The sequence below is a fragment of the Meles meles genome, chromosome 14 (genome assembly GCF_922984935.1).
Source record: "Meles meles chromosome 14, mMelMel3.1 paternal haplotype, whole genome shotgun sequence".
NCBI classification, from domain to species: domain Eukaryota; kingdom Metazoa; phylum Chordata; class Mammalia; order Carnivora; family Mustelidae; genus Meles; species Meles meles.
The window spans coordinates 84,207,798-84,222,533 of record NC_060079.1 but is presented as its reverse complement, the minus strand read 5'-3'; the positions used below and the strand labels follow the sequence as shown (position 1 = coordinate 84,222,533).

The 14,736-nt window shown below is 50.7% G+C and overlaps 1 protein-coding gene and 1 pseudogene across 6 annotated transcripts in view; both read left to right on the top strand.

The window, feature by feature from the left end:
- ANKRD10 (ankyrin repeat domain 10) overlaps positions 1 to 7,172 on the top strand; it is a 31,916-nt gene extending 24,744 nt beyond the window's left edge. For 4 of the 6 annotated variants that reach the window (XM_045978506.1, XM_045978503.1, XM_045978504.1 and 1 more), the window contains 2 exons: positions 2,345 to 2,587; positions 5,660 to 7,172. In XM_045978506.1, the coding sequence (XP_045834462.1) occupies positions 2,345 to 2,587; positions 5,660 to 6,135 (719 nt within the window). In that variant the 3' untranslated portion in view covers positions 6,136 to 7,172. The remainder of the gene's footprint in view (positions 1 to 2,344; positions 2,588 to 5,659) is intronic. The other 2 variants (XM_045978508.1, XM_045978505.1) reach the window with 1 other exon arrangement.
- Positions 7,173 to 7,310: 138 nt separating this feature from the next.
- Positions 7,311 to 7,384, top strand: LOC123925419 (annotated as a pseudogene).
- The last annotated feature ends 7,352 nt before the right edge of the window (positions 7,385 to 14,736 follow it).

The following is a 14,736-nucleotide window of genomic DNA, read 5'->3' as shown; positions in this document are numbered from 1 at the left end:
CCACGCCAGATGGGCCTTGTCCCCTGGCTCCTCTTCGTTTGACCTCGGATGTCCCCAGACTCCTCTGCCTGCGGCCCCGCCGGCCCCCCAGTGGCAGGTCCGCGGGGGCCGCTGCTCTTCATGGCCGGCCTTTCCGGGAGCTCAGTCTCCTGCTTCTGTTACCGGTCGCTCCGGGATGAGTCGTTTTGTTTGCTCTCTGTGTTTGTGCCTCTTCAGGCTGGAGAGTGGGCTTCGTTCGCGGGTACGGTCCCCCTTCTGGGCACTGGGCTTAAGGGATGAGACGATAAGTACCTCTGCTCTCAGGAAGCACTTTCGGGTAACCTGCTTTCCTTTTCAGACTTGAGAAATGGCACACTTAGCTCAGGGCTCACCGTCCCCAGGAACCCTGGCCCCCGAATCCTAAAGAGCAGACACTGAGCACTGTGCTGTAGCCCCGTGCAGGCCCCCCCCCCCCCCCGCCATTCGCAGAGGCGTCCGGCTGTGGCTTTGCTGGGCTGGCGTGCGCCCGTTCTCTGCGGACCACCGGATTCCCAGGGCGGCTTTTACCAGGCATAGGAGAGGAGGGAGCAGGACGTGAGCCCACGCAGAGCTCAGGTTCCTCGTCTCTGAAATGACTGGCTGAGGCCTCCCCGAAGGTCCTGAACACCCCCCGACCCTCTTGAAGGCAGCCAGTTTGCCATGGACTTGTTGAAAGCACCTGCTCCCCAGGGGGGTGGCAGCTTGCCTGTCGCTGATGGGGACCCGTGGAGGAAGGAGGAGAGCCTTGAGTGGGAAAGCCGGAAATCTGTGGCTTAATGCCTTGGGCTTAAAAGCGCCTATGATGTGAGTGCCCTTGGCCTCCTGCCTGTGCAGACCAGCTACGCAGGTCACACTGCTCCGTTTCTCCCACGTGCTGGTCGTCCGGGACTTGGCGTTCGTCTTTGTGAAGACCGTACGTTATTCCCGGTCTCCGCAGTTTGGCTTAGGGTTAGTGGCAGTCTGGAGCTGGTACGCTCGCTCCTTCCTTTTACATCTATAAAAAACGACTCCTGCCTCCAAATCAGAGTAATTGAAGCTGCAGAGTTCATGTCTGTTTTTAAATGTTTATTGGAAAGATTTAGCACCGAAAGTTGTTTATTGTATATATACTTTGACCCAGAAATTTATCTGATTAAAAACCCAGAAGTACACACAAAGGTGCTGTGATGAGGATGTCGATGGTGGATTGTGGTGCTCATGACGGGACAGCCGGGGAGCTGCGGGGGTTATAATGCGACCCCACAGCGGATCACTAGTTGACTTTAAAAGGTGTTTTGGACTTTGCTCACGAGCTGCATTCATGCCATGGTAGATGAAGAAAAGCAAGGCATGAAGGCGATTTGGTTGCTGAGATTTGCTTGCTGAGACCAGAAAGCCACATAATCACGGGAACGCGGCCACTGGGCGTGGGGGCGCCCCGGGAAAGTGCCCAGGGAAGTGTTTCCACACAATGAGTGTGATTCTTGCAGGAAACATGATTAAATAGTGCATGTTCTTTTTCCTCCAAGATCCAGAGAATGATCCTTTTTTGAGAAATGTGCATAACTTCAGCTCCAAAGATCTTGGAACTAAGACTCTAATGTTCGTTTCCGGTGTTACTGTGTCTTGGTGCACGGGCCCACACCCCAGGACAGTATTCAATCTTGGCTTTTACTTTACTTTCTACTACTGAAATTAGTGAATTTTTTTTAATTTAGGATATTTTTAATGGTTTTTACGTTATTCAAGAATTCATATTTTTTTTTTAAGATTTTATTTATTTATTTGACAGAGATCACAAGCAGGCAGAGAGGCAGGCAGAGAGAGCAGGGCAGGAAGCAGGCTCCCTGCTGAGCAGAGAGCCCGATGCCAGGCTCGATCCCAGGACCCTGAGATCATGACCTGAGCCGAAGGCAGAGGCTTTGAGCCACCCAGGCGCCCCAGTCTTCATATTTCTTTATGAAAAATAACTGAAGGAACATTTCGGGGCATAATACAGAGTATGCTGAACTTAGGAACATCTTTAGAAACCTCTGTGGGTTGTAGAACTGCTTTATTTCCTCCAGGGACCAGCCATGAAGGAGAATTTGTGCCATCGGGGACAGGTAGACTAAGTGTCCGAAACTCCATGACTTTTCCTTGGAGCTACACAGTTCGGGAAGTGTTTTTCTGCCGCGGAAGAATCAGTTTCCAGTCGTGCTCTAGGCTCCTTGCGAATCCCTGGATTATTCCATTGTTTTCACAGATCTGGAGCATTCAGGGCTCTTAGAGGAAAAAAGGAGGGAGAAACCATTGTCTTAAAAGCTTTGGGTGCAGAGATCTAAAACTGCCTTTGTGTTCTGTGCAGCTCGGAGCTCGGGTCCCTGCACACCACTGGGAAACAGCGACGCGGACGACGAAGCTGACAAAATGCTGGTCGACAGAGATCTCGCGGCTGTCACAGGTGGGAGTGGACAGTTCCCTGTTAGCTGCGGCAGCAGCCCCATGGTCGAAGACACCAGACAGCAGGAGGGTGGTTCTGTCGGACCCAGAGAAATAGAAGTATACACGGTCTCAGCGATGCAAACGCCTTGTCGCTGCAGGAACCAGTGTGCGTACTATTTCTGACCCGAGTCTCCTCCCCAGCGTTGCACTTTGTTGTCCGGCGTTTTAAAGAATGTTACACTACAGTTTGCGTATCTTGGGCGAGTTTGTAGATACGAGGATAAGTGTTTCGGGTGCATTCTGTAGATGTGAGACGTTTAAGTGCAATCCTCCTATTTGGTTTGAAGCTTCTGCTTAACGTGCCTTGTTTAATTTCAAAGAGGTTTCGCATGCTTACTTTCCTGACATGTGACCTTTGGGTGAACATACCAGACATCTGTTGCTAGTAGGTTCCGCCTGGTGCGCAGCGAGAAGGATGACTTGCTGTGGACATGGAGGACGGGTGGATGGTTTTGACTTGTGACTGGGCTCGCCAGCGTGGGGCCTCCCGCTCGCCTCTGCCGGTTGCTGTGGTTTCTGGGGCAGCAACTCCAAGTCTAGCCAAGTGCTGAGCGCCACGGCCATCAGACACGTACCCGCTACAGGTGTTAATGTTTCCGCACGGTCGGTAGTTAAAGGCTGTTTCTTTCAGCATTCAGAATCTCTCAAGACTTTTCCTTGGAGTTAATACTTTTCTCTGCCAATTTTCTCTTTAGGTGACCGTGAAAACATCTTAGCCGTCTTCTTACTGTGTTAATATATATAGAAATAGATACTGGTTTGTTTAAGGTTTTATTATGTCTCTATGCTAAATTCTTCACTGGGGTAAGAGATTATGCATTATGCTTCCCAGACATACACGAAAAATCATTTCTGTGACTAAAAATGGAAGGAAAATGTGTACATCTTTCTAGAAGCTACAGGATTGCAGATGGAATCACCTTTTTGCCAGATAATTAAATGCGTAGATTTTCTATGGAAAATTCTAATATGTTAATAATTTAAAGACCTTGGCTAACGACAAGTAACAAAACTCAAAGCTTTTCAAAACAAATGACATGGCTACATGCTTTAAAAGGCAGAAGTAACCTCTAAACTTCAAGCGTTAATATCCTGCATTTTCAGGCCAAATCTAATAGCCACTGTGGGTGTTGCATTGGAAAGGCCACACTTTTATTTCAAGCCCAGCTCGTCCTGTGTGATGGGCGCCTTGCTTCCGGTCACCTCGCGTACAGCACCGTCCGCCCACGTGCACAAAACGGGCTGAACTCCTGGCGGCCGGGCCGTGGGCGGGCAGGTGGTGTGCGGGAGTGCGGGCCCAGAAAGGCGTGAGGGGCAAGGAGCTAGGCCGGTGCTGGAGGCGGCCAGGCTGGGTCACGAATAGCCAGTCTCTGGGATGCCTGCCATTCTCTTTCTCAGCAGGATTAGATTGTCCGCAAGGACATGAGGTCATCGAGTAGCCTTGGTGTTGACGTTGCGTCCAGCGTTCGTCCTCGCAGCCCCCCCACCCCCACCCCCCGTGCTAGAGGAGACGCGTGCGCATGGAGCTCAAACGGAGAACTGAGTCGAGGCGACTCCGGTGTCTGAGCCCATGCTCCTGGACCTTTTCAGGGCTGGCCCCCCAGAAACCTCATGTCCGTGTCTGTTACTCAGACAGGGTTATTTGTCTTAGTGACCGTCAAGGTCACCATCATACTCATGCATTTCACCCCCCAGGAACACTGATAAAAGTTCTCTGGGATTAGCTCATTTTACTTCTTTTTATTCTACTTCATGTTCAGTTCTTGAAATACTTCTTTTCTAGCCTTGAGTTTTAACTAAGTAAAAGAGCTGTCCTTTAATTCGAAGGAAAAAAAAAGTCCCTTATCCTCTGAAGAATTTATAGCAGTTATAAAGTATGATTATCACTTAAACTGCCAGGAAAATGATTAACGGAATGTGTAGAAGGTGTTTTTGTTCATTGAACAAGCCATGATTTTTTGTTGGCAGGAAGATTTGCGGGACACACAGAAACCTATGTCCAAGTGCAAATCAGAGGCACCTGGCTGGTGAGGCGGAAAGTCGGCCCTTCTGGGGGACCGCCACGCCGTGTGTCGGGGGCCTGTGGGTGCGGAAATGTGTCCTCGTTCCAACGGTCGTGGGACTCCGCTCGGGTGTTTAATACCATACCTTGCTTTAACAGCTCAGAACATTGAGATAAAATGTCCTATTACCAAGCAAGACCTAATTCTCAGTCATTCTTTATACTGTTCTGTGAGCTCCTCTGAACGTGAATATTGAATCCTGGGTGTCCTTGTACAGAGAAGTACCTGGTAATTGCTGTCCCCTTGAGCCCGGGTGTTTTGGGATCGACTCTGTCGTTTCCCTAAGACATCTCCTCTTGGTGGATGTCTGCCAAGCAACATTTTCCCAACCGAAGCGTTTTTTACCATAGCCTCATTAGATGAAGGCTTGGACATCGGAGTCCACTCACCTGGCGAACTCGGAAGGCCCTGCCAGGGCTCGCGCTGCTGCACCGTGGGTCCCAGACCGCACACGTGAGAGCGCGTCGTGTCCCGTCCTCGCCGGCCACTCTGCCAAGCCACACAGGTGCCACGCGGACGCAAGGGTCGCTAAGATCTGAGCTCCCGTGTCCGAGCGCCGGGCCTGAGCAGTGGGCCGTGTCCCCAGAGCTTGCGTGGCGCTGCCTCGCCCGGTCCCAGGAGCCCCCAGGCCCCCGTTTCAGCGGCCGCCTTTCTTTCTCCCTTTCCTTAAGAGCTGGAGAGGGATGGGGCTTTATTTTAACTCTGTGGGAAACCTCCCACTCCGATCTGCTGGACTGTCTCGCAGGTGATTTTTAAAACGTCTTCCTGAAAGTAGTCTTCACACGAGCACTTTTTCGATCCTGGGCGTTACGGGCGGCTTTCCGGCGCTGCTGGTCGTTAGCATGCCGCGGGTCTGTCGGCTCAGGAGTTTGCACTCAGTCGCTTGGTGCAGCCGGAAGCCAGAGATGTGTCCTGTCTTACCGGGAACATGCTGCTGTGGGTTCTGTTTTTAAGTCTGCCTGTGCGGTTTTTTACTTCCGGAAAAGGAACTGGTTTGTTTTAAAGAAAAAAAAAGAAGCTAAATGAATCCTTTAGCGTTGTGGCAGCAGCGAAGCTGTTCTAGTTCCTCCTCCCCCCGTTCGGAGTTTTGGTGACAGGTGTATTTCTCGATGCAGATACGAAACCCAGTAGCCCCGCGTCGGATACACTGACAAATGGATGTGTCATCAATGGACATTTGGACTTCCCCTCCACGACACAGCTCAATGGGACGGAGAGCAGGAGTGACCAGAGCTTATCGGGAGCTAATGGTGTTAGCAGTGGCGTAGTTCAAGGACGGCCTTTTCCAAGTAGCCAGGGTTCGCTTTGTGTCAATGGGACCGAGGAGCCAGAAAAGACCATGAGCGCTAACGCCGAGATGTGCGGCTCTCTGCACCTGAATGGGAGCCCGAGTAGCTGCGTGGCTAATAGACCTTCCTGGGTGGAGGGCATTGAGGAGAACCTGCACTACGGGCATTACCACGGGTTTGGGGACACCGCTGAAAGCATCCCCGAGCTTAGTAGCATGGCAGAGCACCCCAGCTCCGCAAAGGGGGCAGAGAGACATGGCGGTGCCGCCCTGGGGGCCATGCACCTGTACCACGGCTCGTAGAGACCAGCCGTGCGGACGCGCCCATCCCTCCTAGTAGCCAAACTCACGCAGCGCCCTTTGAGGGAATGTCGCGACTTGTACCATTTTTGTATACTTCGGCTTTCTGACAAAGTCAGCTTGTATTGGAGAGGTTCCTCGTGAGTCCTATTGTATGCACGAGGACGGCTGACTTAGCGCCCAGGTGTTTCCTCCGCGGGGTGGCGGGCCTCTTTCCGAGTCTGATTTTTCAGCTGCCAGCCTCCGTGTTCTCCTTTGAACGCCGTCACCGATGAATGCCGTCCTTCCAGACTCCTGGCCCACAGTCCTCTTGAAAAGCTTGCTTCTGCTCTTCCCTGTAGAATCTGCGACAGGAGACGGCTCGTTCCCTATGCAAAGTACAGCCTTACAAAGATTTCTTGAAAAAAAGAACAGTTGTCTTTTTCAAAGTCTTTTCATTGAAACTTTGCAACTTGCCGTGGGGTGGGGTCTTCTTCCAGGCACGCATGGTGGTTTGGGGGCGGACGCGGCCCCTTTGTCAACGACGTGGCTCCCTGCCCCGCGTTTCACTGAAAACACCTGCAGTCCGTGACTGACTTCTGCCCTGTCGTGGTTTTATTCCACATTTCTTGCTTTGTCTCTACGGTTTGTACCACAGATAACGGTTTCCTTCACATGCAGTGGAAAAACTGCCAGGCCAGGATGTTTATAACTGACTGTTTTGACTTGTATTTTCTTTTTTCTTGTTTTTTTTTGGGGGGGGGGGAGTGGTTTCTGCTTTAAAATGTATACCACTGTATATCCTGTCTACTGAGAGAATTTTGGGTCTCTCTTAATAAAAGTGCACTAAGTTTATGGTTTTATAGAAATTAGCTTTTGTTTAAGCAGCTAGTGGTCACACTGTGCAAACATTGTAATGAATTTTTACTTTTCTGATTTTTGTAATGAAAACTGGTGAAGTTAGAGAAGATGTCCACCGAACAAGCCGATGTCCTAAGAGTGTTACTAACATCTTGTTTTTAAACTGTGCTTTACAGATTGAATAAAAAACTCACACGTGAGCCATGCCTGGGGTGTGCTTTCTTTCTAGGGTGGAGGAGGGGTGTGGGGAGTGTCCACGCGGGGGACAGGAAGGGAGGGACGGGTGGAGTGTCCCCTTTTATTTTGCTTGTAAGATCTTACTTTACTCCTCTGGTCCTAAGACTATACTTTCAGGGATCATTTCTATAGTCTGTTACTAGAGAAGTTTCTCTGAATGTGTGGGGTACTCCTCTGGTCCTGCCCATGTAATTTCGGGCCACTTTTGGTTTCTTGATGTATATGCTCTAGTCTTAGGACCCTTTTCTCCCGGAGCCTCTTGGGGGGTATCCGTTGCTCTCGGCTAGCAGTATTGTCCCTGCGTGCGTATTCTCATAAAGGACAACGACCATAATTTACTGAACGTTGGGCCAGCAGACATTTATGAACAAAAGCCTTTTAAAACTACAAATTACAGTTAGTAAATGCCAACAAAATAATCTTTCTGGCCTGCCCTGTATGTTGTTTAGAGCACTGGTTTCTTTGTGCATATTATTGTAAATTTAACATACCAGAGTGAGGGTGCATTAGCCTTTGGAAGTGCCACAAAAATTACTGGAGGCTGAGAACAGAAGCAAGAACACACTTGTCCTGTCACTGGCGCCCAATCCCGTGCCCACAGCAGGCATCAGTAATCGAGCTCTGATGCCGCCCAATCCCGTGCCCGCGGCAGGCATCAGTAATCAAGCCCTGAGCCCAGATGGCGGCTGCCCCCTTCTAAGTGACTGCTCTGAGAAGCCACCCGGTTGCTTCAGAATGACACAGGAGTGGTAGTGTGCAGAAGGAACAAAGCTCACACAAGACGGGGTAGGAGCCCATGTGGACTCTGGGTACATGAAGGTGTTTTGTTCTACTTTGTATATATTTGGGGAAGTTTTTCATACTTAGGACCTGACAAAGAAAAACAAAGTTCTAGTCCTTTAAAGACACGTGGACATCATTTTAACACTGACCCAAGAATAAGCTGAAATTTTACTATGCCTGTCTCACCAAAATTAAGTGCATTCTAAATTATAATAGTTTACTGGTTCTTAACTTTTTTGACCTGAAGACCCTTTTAGGGGCTCATATACTTGAACTAATCACAAACAAATGGAAAATTAAACTTTAAAAACTCCATTGACAGTAACATCAAAACCATAAAACTCCTAGGAATATTCCTTAAAAGGTATTCAAAACCTCCACACTAGAACTAAAACATTTCAGGGAGAAAGAAGGTTTAAACGTTTTGGTTGAGAAAATGTTTGCAGATGACATGCTATTGCAGAGAGAAAACCCTAAACACACCACCAAAAACTATTAGAACTGATGAATGAATTCAGTAAAGTTGCAGGTTACAAAATTAATATGCAGAAATCCGTTGCTTTCCATACACTACTGAAGTCGCAAAAAGAGAAATTAAGGAAATAATCCCATTTATAGTTACGCCGAGAATAATAAAGTGCCTAGGAGCAAACTTACCCAAGGAAAAGCTCCTCACTCCAAAAGCCATAAAGCAGTGACGAGGAGGACACAAGCGAAAGGAAAGACATTCCACGCGTGTGCATCAGAAGAAGGTGCCCACACCACCCACAGCAACCTGCAGATTTCATGCAGTCCCTATCAAAATACTAACATTTTTTACAGAACTAGGACAAATCGTAATAAAATTTGTATGGAACCAGAAAAGACTTCAAATCGCCAAAGCAGTCTTGAAAAAGGAGAACAAAGCTGAAGGTATCACAATCCCAAATTTGAAGCTGTGCTACAAAGCCGCAGTCTTCAAACGATACGGTTCTGGTGCAAAAATGGACACAGGTCAATGGAACAGTATAGGGAACCCAGCACGGGAGCCCACGCTTATGCCATCTACAACAGAGGAGGTAAGAATATATAGTGGGAGAAAGTCTCTTCAAACAATGCTGTTGTTGGGGGGACACCTGACCTGAGTGGCACAGTTGGTTAAGCATCTGCCTTAACCAGGGGATCAAGCCCCGCATCAGGCTCCGTGCTCAGCAGGAAATCTGCTTCTCCTTCTGTCCCTGCCCACATTCATGTGCGCGCGCTCTCTCTCTCTCTCTCAAATAATACAATCTTTTTTTTTTAAAGGTGTTGGGAAAACTGGACAGCTACATGCAAAATAATGAAACCAGACCCCTTTCTCAGTGTGTACACAAAAATAAGTTTGAAATGGATTAATGTCTTATAGATGAGACCTGAAAACATAGAATTCCTAGAAGAAAACAAAGGTAGTCCTTTGGCCAGAGACCTTTTTCTCAGTAGATCTCCTCAGGCAAGGGAAACAAAAGAAAAATTAGACTATTAGGACTATATTAAAAAGTGAAGGAAGCCAGCACAAAGCCAAAGGCAGCCTGCTGAATGGGAGGAGATATTTGCCACTGACATGGGGTTAGTATGCAAAATACATAAAGAACTTATACAACTCAGCACCCAAAACAAAAGAAAGTAATCCAACGAAAATGACCAAGGACCCAAATAGACATATTTCCAAAGAAAATGTACAGCTGGACAACGGCCCCATGAAAAGATGTTCATCATCCCTCAGGGCAATGCAAAGCAGACCTACAGTGGGGTGTCCCCTCACACCTGTCAGAAGGGCTAAAATTAAAAAAAAAAAAACCACAAGAAACCAACAGGTGTTGGTGAGGATGTAGAAAAAGGGGAGCCCTGGCGTGTTCGTACGAATGCAAATTGGTGCAGCCACTGTGAAAACATTACGGAAGTTCCTCAATTAAAAGTAGAACCGCCATGTGATCTAGTAATTATTTACCCAAAGAAAATGAAAACACTAGTTCAAAAGGATACATTCACCCCGTGTTTACTGCAGCATTATTTACAATGCCAGACCGTGGAAGCAAGCTGAGTGTCCGCTGACCGATGCGCGGATAAGGAAGGTGTGATGTACTTACGATGAAACGTAACTCAGACGTCAGGAGTGGAATCTTGCCGTTCACGACAACGTGGGTGGATCTAGAGGGTATAGTGCGAAGTGAAGGATGTCGGCCGGAGAGCGAAATGCCGTAGGAAGGGGATTGAGAGCACGCTAACGAGGGGCACTGAGAAGTGAATAGAACTGTTGAATCACTGTGTTGTACACCCAGAACTCACGTAGTACTGTAGGTTAACTATATTCAAATTGTAAAAGGAAAATGTTCAAGACCTCTACACTGAAAAATACTCGTGGCTAAAGCCTCTGCCTTTGGCTCAGGTCATGGTCCCAGGGTCCTGGGATCGAGCCCCTCATCGGGCTCTCTGCTCAGCGGGGAGCCTGCTTCCTCCTCTCTCTCTGCCTCCCTCTCTGCCTAGTTGTGATCTCTGTCAAATAAATAAAATATTAAAAAAAAGAAAAAAGAAAAAACTACAAAACGTTCCAAGAGAAGGAAGGTTTAAATAAATGTTTCGGTGTAAAGAAAGTCTGGCCCTGTACAGATAAGTGCTTGAGGAAGGGGGGGATGTTTTCATTTTAATAGCCTTTGCAGTCCGCTGCGGGGATTTGACGCCAGACCTGCACACTGGTAGTTCCTTCCGGTTAGCTGCCGTGTTCACTCAGGCCATGGCGCTGGGTGTCTTATACCCGCCTACTGGGCATTGTCTTGCCCACGAAGTGGGCCTGTAATCCACACGTCACTGTATAACATCCTGCATTAACTGTTTGGAGAACGTTATTTGAGTTCTGTACATCTTCAAGTGTTGAAACTTGTCTTATAAAAAAAATTGCTTAATGTCATTAACAATCTCCTAAAAGTTCAAGCTGGAAAGTGTCAAGTGCATGGTGCCTGGTAGTGGATACAAGTTTGGAAATTATCATTTTTGCTTGAAAGTTCAAGTGTTGGGGCGCCTGGGGGCTCTGTCGGTGAAGCGTCTGCCTTCAGCTCAGGTCATGGTCTCAGGATCCTGGGACGGAATCCCGCATCGGGCTCTCTGCTCAGCAGGGCGTGTGCTTCCCCCCTCCTCCTCCCCTGCTCTTTCTCCTGCACTCTCTAATAAATAAATAAAATCTTTTTTAAAAGTAACTAAGTAAAGAGAAAAGGTCTCTTCATGACCGTCATTTCCTGCTACAGCTTTTCCGACGGTTCATACAATTCAAGATCATCGAAGCCAGTTCTCTGAGCTGAACAGCGTGGACCACTGCGGCAACTAGCACATGACGTTTCCATGCAGAACAGTGACGCTTGCTTTCTTTGAGTCGTTGTGAAGTTCTCTCCAGAGAGGAGGGGGGAGGCGGGAAGGGCATCCAGTAGAAGGAGACAGCTCCCCTCCCAGCAACCCCAGGGCCCCTGCTGGGAGCGGGGGAGCAGGGCGCAGACGACAGTGTTTGACGTGCTCTCGAGAGTTGGGGTCACGCGCCGCTGACCATGCCCACCGCCTTCCCTACCTGCCGCGGGCAGCCTGGAGGGGGCAATGATGGCGAGATCCTCTAGCCAAGGGGGCTGAGTGGCACCAGCGTGGGCACCAGACAGGCCCCGGGTCGGGCTGGCAGAGTGGACGCGGCTCAGACGCTGGGGTGAGGCTCACCGTCTGAGGCCGGGGGGCAGCAGCAGGTGCCCACAGCAGGAACTTAAAGGAAGGCACACCAGGCTGGTGACAGCCGGAGGGAGGCCCGGCCGGAGCCCCCACTGCGGGCGCTGCCCACTCTTCTAGACAGTTCCCACCTGGCCCGCGTTCTCTGCGGTCATTTCTTCCGTTAAGGTCACTGGGGCTGTCGCTGTCTCCTGCCGGGCGCTGACCGATGGAGCCGGCCAGGTCGCTCTCCCCCGCGTTGCAGGCTGGCCTTCCAGAAACATGACACTCCCCGGGCCTCCAGCCCGTCAGGCTACGACAAGCCGCGTTCGGTTCCACAGGGATTGGCAGCTTTGAACCAAGACGCGGATTTGCCGGTCACTCAGTCACTCGGTCACCGGCCGAGTGACCTCCCTGGGCTAGGAGGAGGGCGTCCCAGCAGGGCTGTCAGTGGACACGGGTCCAAAGTCAGCCTGGTCCAAAGTCTGAGACACTCGCAGCAGGAAGCATAAGGAGAGAAGAGTAACATAACATGGGACAGGAAAAGGATTTCGCTAAAAATCAGGGAAATGGACCTTCATTATACTGTGCGCACGCACCGGTAGATTAGTCATAACAGACCACACGAATGAGAGATGTTAATAATAAAAGTGTCATATCGAGGGGCGGCTGGGGGGCTCGGTTGTTAAAAGCCTCTGCCTTTGGCTCAGGTCATGATCTCGGGGTCCTTGGGTCGAGCCCCGCATCGGGCTCCCTGCGCAGCGGGAAGCCTGCTTCCTCCTCTCTCTGCTGCTCCCCCTGCTTGTGCGCTTGCTCGCGCTCTCTCTGTCACGTACTAAAATCTTTTTTTAAAAAAAGAAGTGTTGTATGGGAACTCTGTCTGTTGTTAGTTTCCTGTAAATGCAAGACTTTTCTAAAAAATTAAGTGTGTTCTGCAAAACTTGCCAACATTTGCAGGATGTGGCCCAGGTGGGCCTGGAACCGACCCTCAGGATGGGGAGCGTGAGGCGTGGGGCAGCCAGGAGCACCTTCCCGCAGGTAACAGACGCTGCCAGTAATGAATTATTCCACAGGCTTGAAAGGGAAGTCGTGTTTCACCCAGAATCCTGTTACCGACCAAGCCAGCAAGATAGAACAGGGAGCACCCCAGTCAGACGGGGTCAGTCGGTCACTCATTTCAGCCAGACACCTCGCCCCCAAAAAATGCGAAACGGAGCAACAGTGTGTGTGACGGAGGAGCGTTTCCTGCGGGCCGTATGATTGTTGGTGTAAGTGCGGTGCATCGGTCTGCGGCTGTGCGACCGAAGTCTCCCACCGTCTTATGACAAGGGTGGGGGTGGGGCGCCGTGGGAAAGGACGCTGCCGGGCGGGGCCGGGTGCCCGCTCTCCGGACGTCGCTAGAAGCAGAAGGTGGTCACAGTGCGCGCGGCGCTTGTGTCTTCGGACCCCGCTTGTGATCAGTGCGCGGACGACCGGCCGGAGTCGTAAGGGGACTGGCCCGTTGGCAAGACGGGGAGAGGCTGTAAGTGCTTGACGGGAAGCGGAGGGACAGTGCCCTCTTGGGAAGGAGGGATGGAGCATAGAACATTCTAGAAATCAAGTCTGCTGCTTGGAGTGACGTTGGCACCAGGTCAGGTAGGGTCCCATTTGGGTGTACCCAAACCCGCCAAATGAGAGCAACGTAAAATAGATCTGGGGACGCGGGGGTGGGGGCGCGGTCAGCTCAGTGTCCGACACTGGGTTGTGATCCTAGGGTCATGAGCTCAAGCCCGGCGTCGGGCTCTGTGCTCAGTGCTCAGCGGGGCATCTGCTCCAGACTCTGTCCCTCTGCCCCGCCTCTCCCCGAATAAATAAATCTTAAAATGGAGGTTTGTTTCTCTCTCCTATAAAACAAGTGTGAGACAAGGTGGCCCAGGACGGGCACGATTGCTCCTCAGTGTCATGGGGTCCAGGCCCCCAGTCACCTCCCCTCACATGCACCTGCCTGCCGTCCCCCGGCGTGCGGTGTCCAGAGTCCCTCTGCGGAGCGGGGTCGGGGGAGAGTGGTTAAGAGAGCCCCAGCGTGTCAGCCAGAGTGACTGAGGGACGGGAAGACAGGAAGACGAGGTCTGGTGGGGGAGGGGCTGCAGGATGCCGGGACCGGGGGAGGGGTCCTCGTCTTAGTCGGGGAGCATCAGGAGCTCATGTCTGACGTTGACAAGTCAAGATACAGAGATAAAGACCATCCAAGACCAAATAGAGATAAAGACCATCCAAGACCTCCTTTCTTGTGGAAGTAAGAGGCAGGAATGGTGATAAGGTGTCTGGGAGGTGGGGGAGGGGTAGAGGTCCGTGTTCTTCACCTGCACACCAGCTGCGCTCGCGAACTTGTTAAATATTAAAAATCGTTAGATCCATGTAGACGCCCGGCCTCGTGGTCATCACAGGCTCGCTCCGGCGGGGGCGGGGCTGCACGTTCATTGCTTTGACGACAAAGCGTCCTCTGTTACCAACCGACACATTCAGAGCCTTGAACCTCAGCCCGACCGGGAGATTTCTGCAGAATATTCACAGGCGCATACAAGGCGCATGAACCACAGTGGTCGCCACAGTATCTTCTGTTGTTACAAAACGTTGGATCAGGGGCGCCTGGGTGGCTCAGTGGGTTAAGCCTCTGCCTTCAGCTCAGGTCATGATCTCAGGGTCCTGGGATCGAGCCCCACATCCGGCTCTCTGCTCAGCGGGGAGCCTAATTCCCTCTCTCTCTCTGCCTGCCTCTCTGCCTGGTTCTGATCTCTGTCTGTGCCGAATAAATAAATAAAATCTAAAAAAAAAATTGGCTGTAACCGCATCGTAAGCCAAGGACAACCCGAGGGGTGAATGGACTGACAGGCTTGTGAGCACAGCAGTGCCGGGGAGACGATTTACTGGTTGTGGACATCTCATCCTGATGGGGAAAATCAGAAAGTCACAAATGCCTTTCACACACCTAACCGGCCCCACACCGTGTGTGCTCAGAGCCCGCATCCGCCGGCAGTCGGCACAAAGCCGATCTGACGGGAAGGCGTG